At 41.5% G+C, this 14,846-nt stretch overlaps 1 protein-coding gene across 2 annotated transcripts in view; it reads left to right on the forward strand.

Moving 5' to 3' along the window:
- The window catches only part of SETBP1 (SET binding protein 1), a 296,929-nt gene extending 284,967 nt beyond the window's left edge, over positions 1-11,962 (forward strand). Inside the window, exons 5-6 of one of the 2 annotated variants that reach the window (XM_077818127.1) lie at positions 1,454-1,624; positions 11,132-11,962. In XM_077818127.1, the coding sequence (XP_077674253.1) occupies positions 1,454-1,624; positions 11,132-11,700 (740 nt within the window). In that variant the 3' untranslated portion in view covers positions 11,701-11,962. The remainder of the gene's footprint in view (positions 1-1,453; positions 1,625-11,131) is intronic. The other variant, XM_077818128.1, reaches the window with a different exon arrangement.
- The last annotated feature ends 2,884 nt before the right edge of the window (positions 11,963-14,846 follow it).

Here is a 14,846-nt window from a genome sequence, read left to right on the forward strand (position 1 = left end):
GCCATCTCATGGGCTTTTCTCTGGTGCCCATCACTATAGATTCAGAGTGCCTCAAACATTAATGATTTTGTTTTCAGCACACACCTGGGAGGTGAGAAGGTGCTATTATCCCCATTGTACACAGGCACAGAGAAATTAAGGAAAAAAGTGCCCAATTTGAAACACTTGGAAGTGATTTTTCAGAGTACTTAGCATTATGTAGCACTCTATGTTTAAAGCACAGCTCCCACTGACCTCTGATGCAGCTGAGAGTGCTCATCATTTCTCCAAATCGGATGCCAGGGTCTCAAGTCAGGCACCTAGAAAATGAAGAATACCCACATAATTAGTGGACACTTATGAAAAGTTTAGTTCAAGTGACTTCCCTAGCATCATATAAGAATGCTGACAGAGGCCAGGGATAAACTCCAGTTCTCCAGGGTAGCATTCAACTGCCTTGACCATGAAACGCTCCTTTCTATTCCTGCTATTCCTGCCTCATTCAATACATTCCTTCTAACTTCTGCACCAGATGACGCCAGGAGCCCTACAGACAACTCTGTCTTTCACTACTCAGCCCTGATCGACCCCCAGAGGACTGAATGAGGCAGGACCCTGTGAAAAAAAAATCCATCCCAACAAATTAAAGTTTGACATAGTCATAAGCTATTGAAAGATGGGTCTTTCCAGTAAGAAGGGTAGGGCAACCTTAATAATAGGTGTGGCTACCAGCCCCACCTATAATACACACCCACTATCTCCAGAAAGTTTTACATCTTTGGAACATTGGTATCATTCTAATTTGTTTCCTGTTTGTATAATATCCTGTCTCAAGATTTGTTGGCAGAATTTTGGACGTCAAAGCTCATAATTTCCTTGACATACCCTCAGCTCCGTGACCGCTCTCAGACAAAAAAACCCAATGAGTCAGTTGTGGATTCTCCATCATGGACAATTTTTAAATCAAGATTGGATGTTTTTTTCTAAAAGATCTGTTCTAGGATTTATTTTGGGGAAGTTTTGAAGGTCAGACTAGATATCACAATGGTCTCTTCAGGCCTTGGGATCTATAAATAAGTGATTATAACAGAGAAGTTTATAAGTGAATGTGGCGGACACAGTAGGTAGGGGAACTGATAAATGGAAAATGCCACTGAATAACGATGTGGTCATGCCTGTGTTTGTATATATTTGTTTTGTGCAAAAAATAGACTTCTGGGATTATTCTGTTAGCTGAGCATTGTTTATAGAGAACTGTGATGGTACATCCTGAGGCAAAACGATTAAAAACAAATAAAAATCATGATCCTTGCTGAGATCAAAACCATATTACACACACTAGTAGGGAAGTATGGAAATATACTGGGACACTAAGACAGCAACAGTTCATCCTGTCTATTAGATACCTATCACAGCACTCCTGTATACTTCATATTTATTCATCCAAATATTTTTTTTTATTTGCAATCCCCAGGAATAACAAGTCCCCACTTAAAAGCAGACCAGACTTCACTTCATAGTAGAATGGAAAGTTCTGCCTGTAACATGATGACCAGAAGGAAACCAGCAGCTATTGAAAATGTTGCAATGCCACCAACGCCCGTGTTATCGCTCCTACCTTCATCCTCAGCAACATCTGATGCAGGTAACTGTGTCTTCCCTCTGTCCCGTCTGTCTGTTTTTCTATCCGTTCATTACCAGAGTCCAGTTAGCGGAACAATTTGTGCATGTGAAACTATTACTGACTTCGGTAGCACTTGCTTGTGTGTGTAATCGATTGGGATAATCAGACCCCGTTTTTTCTAACATTTCCTTATCACTGGGGGATCCGAGCTCTTCAGAGCTATATTAATCAAAGGATACCAGCACCATTGTACTAATGAGATAAGTTGTGCCATCATTCGTGGCTGGAGCAATGGATTAGAAGTCAGGATTCTTGGATTCTATTCCCAGCCCTGACATTCATTGCTTGCTACCTAGCAGTTTTCATCTAATGTTCCCACCATGCCAAATGCACAATGAACATCGAAGAAGCAGCTGAGGTAGCCTTTTGTATATATAATCCACTGGTGAATGTGTGTCACAAGCACTCATCTGTGCCAGTCCATAGAGGACATGAGTTGTTACAGCCTATAGCTAAATAGCCTTAGCTCTGGAGTGCCCTGGTTGAGTCTCTTGTGTGTTGGCCAAGATGGCAGCCATCACATCTACTCAGGTTATTTTAGTGTGATTTCATGTATTGCACCTGGTGCAATGGACAGGGCCTTAAAAGTAAATGGGAAAAAATAAGTAATTAAGAGTAGCATTGGGTATATTCCTCTCTCTGAAACTGTTTTCCAGTCTACCCATGTTCTGTGCTACTGTTCCAAATGAGATCATTCCTGGTGATGATTTCCTTTGGTTAGAAATGTAGCTATCATTTGCCCATCATCTTTGTTAATCTGTGAAGCTTGGGTAAAAAGATAGGTCTTGCATTGTGACTTGAATGTGACAAGACTAGGAGCTTTGTCTACACTTAAAATGCTGCAGTTGTGCCATTGTGACCCTTTAGTGTAGACATTACCTATGCCAACAGGAGGGATTCTCCGATCAGCGCAGGTAATCCACCTCCCTGAGAGGCTGATTCTTCCATCGACCTAGCACTGTCTACACAGGGACGTGGGTCAACTTTACGCTGCTATGCGGTATGGATTTTTCACACCCCTGACCAACTTAATTAGACCAACCTAATTTTCTAGTTTAGACTAGGCCTTAGGCTAACCCCAGTCTCCAGTAATAGGGAATCCACAGTGCACAGCCCTTCACTGAGATCTTCCTATACCTCGGGAGTTTCTTAACCTTGATATTCCTCAATTTCCCCATTTGCAAAATGGGTATAATAAACGGTTACCATTGTCGCAGAGTTTTGCAAGAATTGGTTATTTAATTGACCTATGTGAAGCACCATTAAAGAGCAAAAGTACTTTGCTTCTAAACGAATCCCTTCATCTCGGATAAATAATGAAAACAAGGGCTCCATGCATGAAGTGGTTTCTGTAAAGATAACCTTTTTGTATAAAATATTCAGGAGTCTCTGTTTATATGCAGGAAAGTATTAAAGAGCTGAGCTAAGGGCAGATTTTTTTTTTAATGCATGAGAATGAAAGCACACAAATATTTTATGATCAGTTGCAAGATGAAAGTGTACGCTTGTCTACATAGTTCACTCGTTCCATTGTCAGAAGTCTAATTAAATTGTTGGTTTATCTGTAGCCCAGATGTTGAAATAATTTAGTGAAAACCAAAAGAAACTGTGTTAATGGGAAAACAGGACAGTACTGTGGATTTCCTGTAATTAATGGGGAGCTCTTTGAAAACTTCTTGATTCAAACCAAGTCTACAAACTGAGCCCAGCTGTTGAGCAAACACTGTTCTCTGTACTATGCTGTTGTAAATGGCCTCAGGCAACTCCAAAGGGATCTGTAATGACAGTCATTAAGAATAATCTTTAGTGCTACAGACAGACCATAGCTGTCCGGAATAAAGTTAGGGAGTTAGTGGTGAACTCCCCAACAGTATGATGAACCTGTGCTCACCTCTTCATGTAACACAGTGATTCATACAGTTTTAAACCAGCACTGGAAATGTCTAGTTTAAGCAAAGCTTCCCCCCTTTGCCTCAGAAGCTATTTCCTGTGTCATATCAATACTCTGTGGCTTCCTCGCATGGCCTGTAACCATTTCAATTTGTCTCTATTTGCGAGACAGAACGACATTGCATCTGTGCAGATGAAGAGAGAAGAGAAATAAACTCCAGCCCTTTCCAAATAGTTTCTTGTTTTCTTGCAAGTCATAAAAATGTCTTTTTAAGGATTTGATTGATTTTGTTGTTGTTGTTTTTAATTATTGTGACTCAGGGGGAGGCAGGTTTGTTTGTATCTGGAGGGTGGGATAATAATGGAGTAGGTGTGTAAGGGCTCAGTTGGAAAGAGGACCCATTGAGATGGGTGTGACAGTGGTCTGAGACTTTATGGTGTGTTTTCACAGGCTGCCCCTGAACCAGGGTACTTGTATAGGGCACAGGAGCATTTGTGAAGAGCTAGTCTATGTTAGCCATGGGGAAACCTCACACAGTTGGTGTCAGATAGACGTCCAGAACTGCAGGTCCTTATCTGAATTAATATCCATACCTTGGGATAACGGAACCCTCAATGGGCTCTGACTCTTTCCCTGTGGCTCTTCATTATCTTTGAAGTAAAAGCTCTTTCTCCTGTCTAGTAGCTCCTCTGAGTAGAGTGAAGGGAAGGTGCACCTAAAATATCTTCTTTGAGACTGATGCCTAAGACCATCCTTCTGTCCCTCTCCCACAGCTCCTCTTCACGGTGTGGGAAGTTTAGTATTTGCTCTCTTCCATTTCTTGCCTCCAACTATTGGGGCAGCTCCTTTCGTGGGAAGGTCAGAAGACATCCTATCCCTACCAGCAGCCTCACTGGTGCTGTAATCAAACTCCCTGCATTCTGGGTTGCATTCTGTAGGCCCGTCTGACATCACATCGCTTTTGAGAAGTAGTGGCATGATTGCCCAGAGTGAGCCTTTCAGAACAATCCAGGAAAGAGGAAGGTATATAGGGAGGCTGGCAGGGCTGGTTGGGAGAGTCATAAGGCTAGTAGGATGGACCATGAGATGAGGTAAATAGGGTGGGTCTTTAACAAAACGTTTAAAGGCTTTAAAAAGGTTCAGCGCATAGGATGGGTGGTTGAGGTTGGCCTGTTTTGAATCTGTTCTGGTTCACCTAGCTGTAGCCTCTAGGCTCTAGCCAGATTGTTCCAAATAGACACAAGCCCTCATTAGGGGCAATGCAGAGCCATACCGCCAGTCCCTCAAGCAGCACAATGTTTCCTCTTGCTCCCTGCTACACAAAGGCAATGGTCCTGCTTCACCATCCCTTTGGATGGACCCGCCTGCTCCAAAGGCCAGCACTCAGTTGGAGTAGGACTATTGCCTCATCCCTTTTGCGGTACTAGAAGAGAACACTCCTCTAGTTACAAGCGGCCTAAAAGTGAAGGATAAAGTAAATACAGGAAAAAAGATGCAAAAGAACTACTGAATCCAAATAAATATTCTAACCGCCCTGGAACTGGGTTCTGATCTATGTGAATCAAATTGCAAAGATAAGTTCTTACGTAGATTGTCAGCTCTTTGGGGCATGGACTGTTGTTTTGTTCTCTGTTTATACAGCACCTGGCACTTTGAGGTTCTGGACCATGAGTGGGCCCCCTAGGCACTACAGTAATACAAATAACAAATGATAATAATAAATATAAAGATTAACTCTTATTACGCTTAACCATGGTACAACATGCCAAGTAGGAATGTAAGAGTACATTGTACATTGCAGTTCGCTCACTAAGAGCTTCCAGATGACTTAATAACACATAATGGTCCTCAGTCCATAAGTGGCGCCCTTTGACAATTCTCTTTGATATATCAGCACAGGCACACCTCATTAAATCCTATGTGCAATCAAATGGCCCTGACGCTCCCCAACAATCTGGCTCATAGTAATAGAGACTACAGCTAGGTGAACCAGTACAGATTCAATACAAGCCAACCATCCTATGCGCTGAACCTTTTTAAAGCTTTTAAAAGTTTTGTTAAAGACCCACCCTATTTACCTCATAGGCCTGGTATATTCAAGAGATACATACTTATAATTGATAAAATATCACAACACACCTCATAGACAAATAAACTTTACGATCAGAAGACACCATCATGCTCCTCTTGTCTGACCTCCTGCACAAAGTGTTTTATTAGGAATAACAGCTCAGAAGCTTCAAGAGTAGAAGGGGAAAAACATCCATGTTAACATCTGACTGGCTTCCTGAGGATAGCCCTGAAATAGTGAAAGAGTCCAGTACTCTAACAGGCATGCCTAACACTTGGAAGTGAGAGAAAATGGTAGAATCCGACAGAAGGTGGCTGGCAACTTGCCAATTTAACAGTCCATTCCAAGGTCCAACCGCCCGGGAGTTAATTATACATGAGGAAGAAGAGAAGGTATATAAACAAAACCAAGGAAGAAACTAGATCTAAGCTTCTGGAGGATATCCAGAATGCTGCTGAAAAGAGTTAATAGCCGTATCACATGTCCACCCACTCATTAAGGGAAAAAAGTCCACCTCAGTGGCAGAATGGCCCACTTCAAAAGTAACTGTTTTGAGAAAAATATGTGGGGGATGATCAGAAAGTTACTGGCGCAGCAACAGCCGTTATTGGCAGATAGCTGATAAGAAGCATTATAATCCTCAGAGAGCTTTGGTTGCTTTGGTTTATTTCCATTTGATTTGGGTGGGGGGAGAGGGGAATTCAAACTGGAAGAGGTGCAGAGAAGGGCTACTGGGATGATCCAAGGAATGGAAAACCTACCTTATGAGAGGAGACTCAAAGAGCTTGGCACGTTTACCCTAACCAAAAGAAGGCTGCGGGGAGGTATGATTGCTCTCTGTAAATACATCAGAGGGATAAATACTAAAGAGGGAGAGGAGTTATTTAAGTTACACACCAGTGTGGACCCAAGAACGAATGGCTATAAACTGGCCGTCAACAAGTTTAGGCTCGAAATTAGACAAAGGTTTCTAACCATCAGAGGAGTGAAGTTCTGGAACAGTCTTCCAAGGGGAGCAGTGGGGGCAAAAATACCTAACTGGCTTCAAGTCTGAGCTTGTTAAGTTTATGGAGGGGATGGCATGATGGGACTGCCTACAATGGCATGTGGCCCATCGGCAGCGGTCAGAAACAAAAATCCCCAACTGCTGGAAATGGGATACTAGATGGGGAGGGCTCTGAGTTGGTACAGAAAATTCTTTCCCAGGTGTCTGCCTGATGGGTCTTGTCCACATGCTCAGGGTCTAACTGATCGCCATATTTGGGATCGGGAAGGAATTTTCCCCCAGGTCAGATTGGCTGAGACCCTGGGTTTTTTTCACCTTCCTCTGCAGCATGGGTCGCTTGCAGGTTTAAACTAGGGTAAATGGTGAATTATCTGTAACATGAAGACTTTAAACCATGATTTGAGGACTTCAGTAACTCAACCAGAGGTCTATTTCAGGAGTGGGTGAGGTTCTGTGGCGTGCAATGTGCAGGAGGTCAGACTTGGATGATCACGATCTGACCTTAATGTCGATGAGTCTATGAAAAGGAAGGGAAGAGAGTGTGGCCAACTCTTTGCAAATTTGTCTCAAATTTCCCAAAATCTGGTGTATGTTTTTAAATCCACACCTTCTATGGTTACTTGCTTTCATGAAAATCTCAGCTTTTTCTTTTCTTTTTTGAGTTTAAGTTTCTACCCTCATGGTTGCAGAGAAATGCTTGAAAATGTGACCGGAGTGCATCCAGAAAACAATTCTCTTTTTAAAAAGCAAATAAAAAGACTCCCCCCCCCCCCTTTTTTTTTTTTTTTTTAAGATTTTAAAGCCAATCTCATGAGTTTTAAATGCCTGAGGTTGGCAATACTGGAAAATGTAACGATAGCCACTGGAGTCAGTTGACATTGACTCTTGCCATGTGACAGGGATGTGACCATGTCCCAGACCATGTGATCAGGCCAGGAAATAAAGCCAGTCTCTTACCAGCACTCAACCCGAGAACACCTAATCTCCACTTTTTAGGGGTGACCAAAATACTAGCAGGGAATTTAGTGCAACTAATTGGATTTTTCCCTAGCAGTTTGGGTATTTGATTTCCAGCCTTTCTGTATTTGTTACCAAAATGACTGCATTCCTTTTTTCTTTGTCCTCTATGAGTCACAAACTGTCAGTGATTTTTTTTTGGGGGGGGGGGGGACGACAGCGGGCTACATATGGAAAATAGATTTTGTTTTGTAATTAATGAAAACCAGACTTTGGGAAGTTGGCCATCCAGGTCTTTATTTATATGAGAGCATATGTCTGTGTTTTGTTTATGACTCACTCCTACTTCTTGCATTGTAACTTGGGTTTGTTTCTGCAAGCTCTTTGTGGAATCCAAGCAACCTGGTGCTGTAAGAGCCAATAATTTATGTTCTCCAAAGGGGAAAGACAATGAATGAGTTTTCTACTCTGAAATTGGTGTATCCCAGAGCAAGCAAGTAGTGTTTTCTTTCACTGGACTGTTCCTGGTTATCTACAGAAAATGTTAAAATAGAACTTTATTTTAAACTACCGCTATAAGGATTGGGCTGTTATCCACGAAGGGAGTGATAACCCCCAAGTGAACCTTTCTATAAATTGTGGCTGCTTTTGAAATTTCAAGGATTTGAAACCCAAGCGACTGCTTGACAGTCAGGTGTAAATTAAGTTTGCAAGTAGACATGGACCGAGGTTAATTTAGTGGGATATATTTTATTCTTTACTACAAAATTCTGAATTCTCTCATTTCTTTTCTGTTAGTGCAAAACAGATAGGTTAGGAGTAAAAGGAAATCCACATTATTTCAGTAGTTTAATCAATACATTCTGTTTCATTCACAAAGGGATAGTCACTTACTCATAAGCTGCAAGCAAGTTATGAACTGTGAACCGAAGCCCCCATCCAGTGAAGAACAATTAGACAATTTAAGAAAGACATCAAAGGTCTAGCGTCCTAAGCAAAGGACTGGGAGCCAGGAACTGCTGAGTTCTGTTCCCAGCTCGGACAGTGACTCACTGTGTGATCTTGGGCAAGTGACTTAACTACAGTCTTAGATTCTGATCTAAGCTACAGTGGTCTGAATTAAGGGCTTGAGCTGAAGTCAATGGGAATTTTTCCATTAACTTCAATAAACCTTGGATCAGGCCCTAACAACTTTGCAGTCAATGGAGATAAGTCGTCATAAAACCAGTGTTAGAGAGATCAGAACCAGACTCTGTGGGTCTCAACTTTCCCATGTGCAAGACTGAGTTAATAATACTTATCTAGTTCACCAAGATGTCATTTGGACTAATTGGTTCATGTTTGCACAGACCTTTAAAAAACAGAAAGTGCAACTACATAAATTCTGGTGTTATATGCGTCCCATGCAATCCTGCTGATGCCAAGAATCCCATTCAAGTGAACTCAGAATTTAGCCCTAAGATTGTTAGCACTATTATTACTCCATTTTAAAGTATACAAGCAACATTTTTCTGATTTTGAAATTAGCATTATTTGTGCCAGGTTTTCTTTTTAAAAAAAAATGCTTAATTTTGTAAGGGCAAAATTCTGTACAACCCAATGGAAATTCAATATTAAAACAATATCTTCCATCATAGGTACTTACTTGGTCCCCTTTTACTGTAATCTTTGGGCGCCTCACAATCTTTTAAATCTATGTATCCTCACAACACCCTGGTTAGGCGGGGAAGTTCTTTTACCCCCATTATGCTAGATATGGGCCTCGTGGGATTTTCAAAACACCTAGGCATTCATTGATTTTAATGAGAGTTAGGTACCTAGGTGCTTGTGAAAATCCTATTAGTCACCTATGTGCATCTTCAGTTGTCTAAAACCTTTAGAAAGTTGGCCCAAAGTGACTTGTCCAAGGTCTTAGGCACAGTAATGGTCTCAAGTTGCAGTGGGGGAGGTTTAGATTGGATATTAGGAAAAACTTTTTCACTAAGAGGGTGGTGAAACACTGGAATGCGTTACCTAGGGAGGTGGTAGAATCTCCTGCCTTAGAAGTTTTTAAGCTCAGGCTTGACAAAGCCCTGGCTGGGATGATTTAACTGGGAATTGGTCCTACTTCAAGCAGGGGGTTGGACTAGATGACCTTCTGGGGTCCCTTCCAACCCTGATATTCTATGATTCTATGACAGGAGAGACTTGTGCCCGAGTCTCTAGAGTGCTAATCTAGAATCCTAACCACTGGATCATCTTTCCTTTCATTATAGGTTCTCAGTCTGTCTTAGAAAAACAAATATAGTAAGGGAATTGAATGACAGTCTTGCACCTGAGTACTAATATTAGAAATTCTGGTAAGTTTTAGGGGATTTTTTGCAATGAATAAATTTTGCATATGCACATTCACTCTTTGGTCTTCCCAGAAAACTAGTGCTGAAGCATTTTGAGAAAAGGTGTTTTAATGAGGTGTTTTGGATGCTTCTCTGATTGTACTTTGAGTTTCTCTCATCCACAGATATTACAGAATGTAACTTACAAAAAATCTACCGTGATTCGCATTAAAGAGACAGTATTTAGTCTCCGTTACTGCTCGGGTATCTGAGAAATTAGTTATATTCTCGCTAAGTGTAGGCATTTACAGTCGTATCTCTGATACTGCAATGTGGCAACTGTTGTTTACTGGACTTTTCCAGTGTGACTGTAGTGTAGAGAGCTATCAGTTTTATGACTGATTAGTTCAGGTGGTGATATTAAGGAGCACAAGCTGTATTAGTGAGTCTGGGAGCCAAAGCGAACCACAGAGTCTATGTCCACTGGCTTCAATAACGAGTCTCCTTTATAGTCATTACAACTGATTCCTGTCACTTCTCAACTGCAGTGGATACTGCAGTGACCATTAAAGGGCAGGGTGAAGCCATCAAGTGTGCAGATTTTGTGATGTGTGCCAAATTGGTGACCAGTCCTACCAAGGTTGACAGCTAGTATAGTAAATCAGCATGGCATCTCTTCACTACCATGCCCTCCAACCCCACGGGAAGGCATCAGAGCAGAGACAGAGAGCAGGCCTCTTCGTGGCAGTCCCATACAGCTGTGGGGTTAAATCAAGTCCATTGTAAAACATGTTGTAGTGAAGTCTTTATTGCTTTGGAGTTTCACAAGTCATTAGGCAAAAGGAATGAAAAGCAGGTTGGCCACTACAGGTTGCTCCAGAGAGGACATGAAGATGGATAGATCTTTGAGGATTGTTATGTAGTCGGGGTCCTAAAGTCTTTTATCTAAACTGGCAATAAAGATTATAACAATTGTTCTTCCATGGCTAATTCCGCCACTATCAGAAATAATCTTGTCTTCTTCTTCTTTTTTAATTGCTTTTTCTATGCAGGTTTCCATCTTTCTGTCATTATTTATCATCATCCATTACTATTAATCATTTCATTCTGCCCTATTAAACATGTTAAAAAACCCCAGCTTTTCACCTTTCTAAAGGTGGCAGGAGTGAGACAGTTTTCATTCATTTTTGTTTTAACAATGGATGTTTCTCTCCCTTTCTCCCCACAGCCAGTTCACCACTGAAAAAGAGATTCAAGCGTCGGGAAATTGAAGCAATCCAGTGTGAGGTGCGCAAGATGTGCAACTACACCAAGATCCTGTCCACCAAAAAGAACTTGGATCACGTGAACAAAATCCTGAAAGCCAAGCGGCTGCAGAGACAATCAAAGACAGGCAATAACTTCGTAAAGAAGAGGAGAGGGCGTCCCCGGAAGCAACCTTTCTCATTTGACGAAGACTCCAGAGACCAAATGCCAGTTCTGGAAAAATGCGTTGACCTTCCCAGCAAACGAGGTCAGAGACCCACATTGAACCCTTTAATACTGGAGCAAGCAGCCAGTCAAGATACAGTCATGGCCACTATTGAGGCTGTAATAAACATGGCTCGAGAGACACCACCGCTTCCCCCTCCTCCCCCGCCACCTCCTCCTCCACCCCCACCCCCCCTTTCCCGGACACCACGAGTTGGAAAGCGGAAAAACAAACCGCATCTGCAGCAGCATCAGGAGGAGGAGGAGGAAATGAAAGTGAAAAGGCACCGGAAAGCAAGAGGAAGTGAAAGTGAAATTCTTCCCTAGTACAGACACATCCAATGGAACGCCTGTATCAGGTGCTGAGCACTTCGTGACTGACACCCTGAAGTGTGTAAGGGGGGTAGGTTCTGCTTGACGCCTGAAGCAGCATCAGAGTCACTCTCCTTTTCAGTAGCGTGGCAGCCATGACCGTTCAGATAGGATGGACCAATAATAATCATCGTCATCATCATCAACTTTGGCACTAGCCCGTAGGAAAAGGGGGAAAGGAGCAGGGTGTGGGTGGGGGAATTTCAAAGTTAATGAGACCATCCACTTTGCAGAGTGTCCAAAACAAATCAGCATCTCAGCATTGCTGTTCTCATATCTTGCAAGCGGAAGGCTGTCTTCTCAGTACGCATCTGAACATCATCATTGGAGCTGCATCGTCGACTTTGATTTTATTTGGCGGGTCAGGCACAACTACGAATAGCTATACCATAGTAGAACTCACTGTAAAAAAAAAAAATGTAAATTCCTCAACTGTGATCTCTGTTATGATCTGTTTGAATTCATTTAATTTTTTCAGTTTTATAAACCTGCTGGGCTTTGGGGACATCATAATCCCACATGGCCTGAATCTTACTCTAACTAGACATCTTTTTTCTCAGTTATTTGCCTACTTACAAGGACTCGCTGCAATATGGACAATACACAAATACAGCCTTACATGCACACACATGCTCGTTCCGAGTGCTATCCTGAGGAACGACGGAATAGCATCACGTTTTAAAATAAGGTGTACATGGATATTCAGTAATGGTAGCACCTTTCTGTTAAGCAACTTGTAATTCCCAGTGGCATGTTAACAAAGGGGTCACCAGCCACTAAGTTGTTTTCATGCTCAGCATATAGCAGTAAAGAACAGCAAGAAACTTCTGGGGAATAGAAAATATTGTACAATATGGATTAAAATCACCAGACATGAGGGGCGGAGGAAGGCCCAATCCTGCTCATTCTCATCACCAGGAACTCCCACTGGAATCAGTGGGACTCCCAGGTGCAGAATGTTTGTGGGATTGGATCAAAACTCTGTAGCAATGCCTTGGCGTGTTGTTTAAAAAGAAAATAGCTAAAGTAGGTTGTTTAAAACATACAGACAATAAAACCATATGAAGAAGTAGGTTATTTCTTGGCAATTACTTCGTAAGACAAAAAAGGAATAAGTGTTCTTATCTGAAAAATAAAAATAATGTTCAAAGGGTAGCACCACTGCAATTGTATTAATGCCACTTTGGACAAGTTCTCCAAGTTGTGGTTGCCTTAATAAACTAAAAAGTTTTTTTGTACATAATGTAATTATAAAGCTATCAGTCTGCATGGATGCAAACTGTGTGTGACAAATCGTCTCTTTAAATGGTCAGTTTAAATTGTAAATTTCTCCTTCGAGTTGTACTTTAGCCATTGATTTTAGTTTGGATAAAATATCTGATCTCAATGTCCACAGCCCAGTTAAAAACGGTAAGCAAAACGAAGACTGAAGATGAAAGCTATTCCATTGCAGTAATAAAACTTTTTAAAAGTCAGTTGTTGAAATTTTAAAACAGAAACTTTCAATTTTATTTTATTTGACTTTATTTTTAATTCCTCCAAGATTCTGAACACCTGGCATGGCAAGATTAATGTTAAAAGAGGAAGTGAGGGAAATTCCAGTGAGGGAGTGGAAAGTGGAATTATTAAATGATTCCCTTGTTCGAGAAATCTTTGATGTGGCTTATTGCCAAGGAAATTTCAAATAGCATGACACTAAATAACTAAATAAAAATATTAGTTCTCTGAAAAAAGAACGTGTTTCTTTTCTGTTCTTTATTTACAAAATCATATCAAGACTATGGTGTTAAAGGGACACTGTAAACATAAAGCTCATTCTTTTTAAAGATTGATTTTTTTCTTACTTCTGTTATAGCACCTTAGGTTATTCAGACTGAATGCATTTTTTAAAAAAATCTAGGGACAAATTTTTTGGTCTTAACTCAGTTAAAAGTCTCATTAAAACCAATGAGAGGGACCATAGAATTCTGTTCCTAATTTGTTTTTGCACCATTTATCCTACCAATTTGCTTTTTGTGGTTTTTTTTTTCTTTTAATTATGATTATTTCCTTTGCAATTCACACAGTTTAGGAGTAGCCTGGTCAGTTTCTCATTCTGTTATCATTAGTTTTGCTTTCTGGTCCTCATGAACTAGCGCAGTGTTGCTGGTTGAAGTCTTGGTACTGCAGAGAAATGTTTAAATTCCCCCATCCCCCCACCCATAAGAAACTTTATTGGTATTTAGTTTTTAAAGGAATTATTTTTTTCTCGCCCTTTGGCCTAGAACGTTGACAGTGTCTCTTTAAATGCACAAGAAAAGTGTATTCTTGTTTTCCAGGTAGACTGTAAATGGAAACTAATCCCAGCATTGACGAATCCTAGATTCAAACTCAAATGTTCTGTTTCCCCATTAGCAAAACAGAGATTTTCATGTTTAGCGGGTGGAGAAAAGGTCTCAAAGGGCCAAATTCCATCCTTGGATGCCACATGTGGATCCCATTGAAGATCATCAGAGCTGTCCATGTATCTCCAAGGGCTGAATTTGTTTCCTAAATTGTGGCTATCCCGACAGAGGTGTGCTGGGGAGCTGTGCCCCATACGCATCGACACCTCCCACACAGCATCCAGGCATAATGCAGAGCTAGTTCTCCCTGAGCACTAGACTATGGGGCCAACTCAGTGCTTCATGTCCCCAAGAGGGCCGAACTAGTGGGTTTAGGGGATGGCCGGAACCCTGCCCCATTACACTCTTGCTAACAACTGAAGGAAATATACAGTATTCTGCCCACAGGCAGACTACTTAAGAGCACCTACACCCCACCACTACTGCCCCACCCCTCTTTCCCCTGCAGTGTTCTGCATAACAGTAAGGGCACAATTAGGAATCAACAGTAGGTATGCAAACAGTAGCTTCCAAAGAGTTTACCATCTAGGTCAAGTGGTCTTTAACTAGCACGACTGAGGATTTGTTTCTTCCGTGCAAGAGCTTGCAATGGAACATAGTAGGAAGCAAGGATGCTCTGATCCAGCATTGGCTGTTTGTCCAAACAACACCATTGCGCAGCCAATATTGGCTGGCAGATGATTAGCATGCTAATGTGTATGCAGGCAGGCGGAAAAT

Source organism: Eretmochelys imbricata, chromosome 5 (assembly GCF_965152235.1).
Source record: "Eretmochelys imbricata isolate rEreImb1 chromosome 5, rEreImb1.hap1, whole genome shotgun sequence".
Lineage (NCBI taxonomy): Eukaryota > Metazoa > Chordata > Testudines > Cheloniidae > Eretmochelys > Eretmochelys imbricata.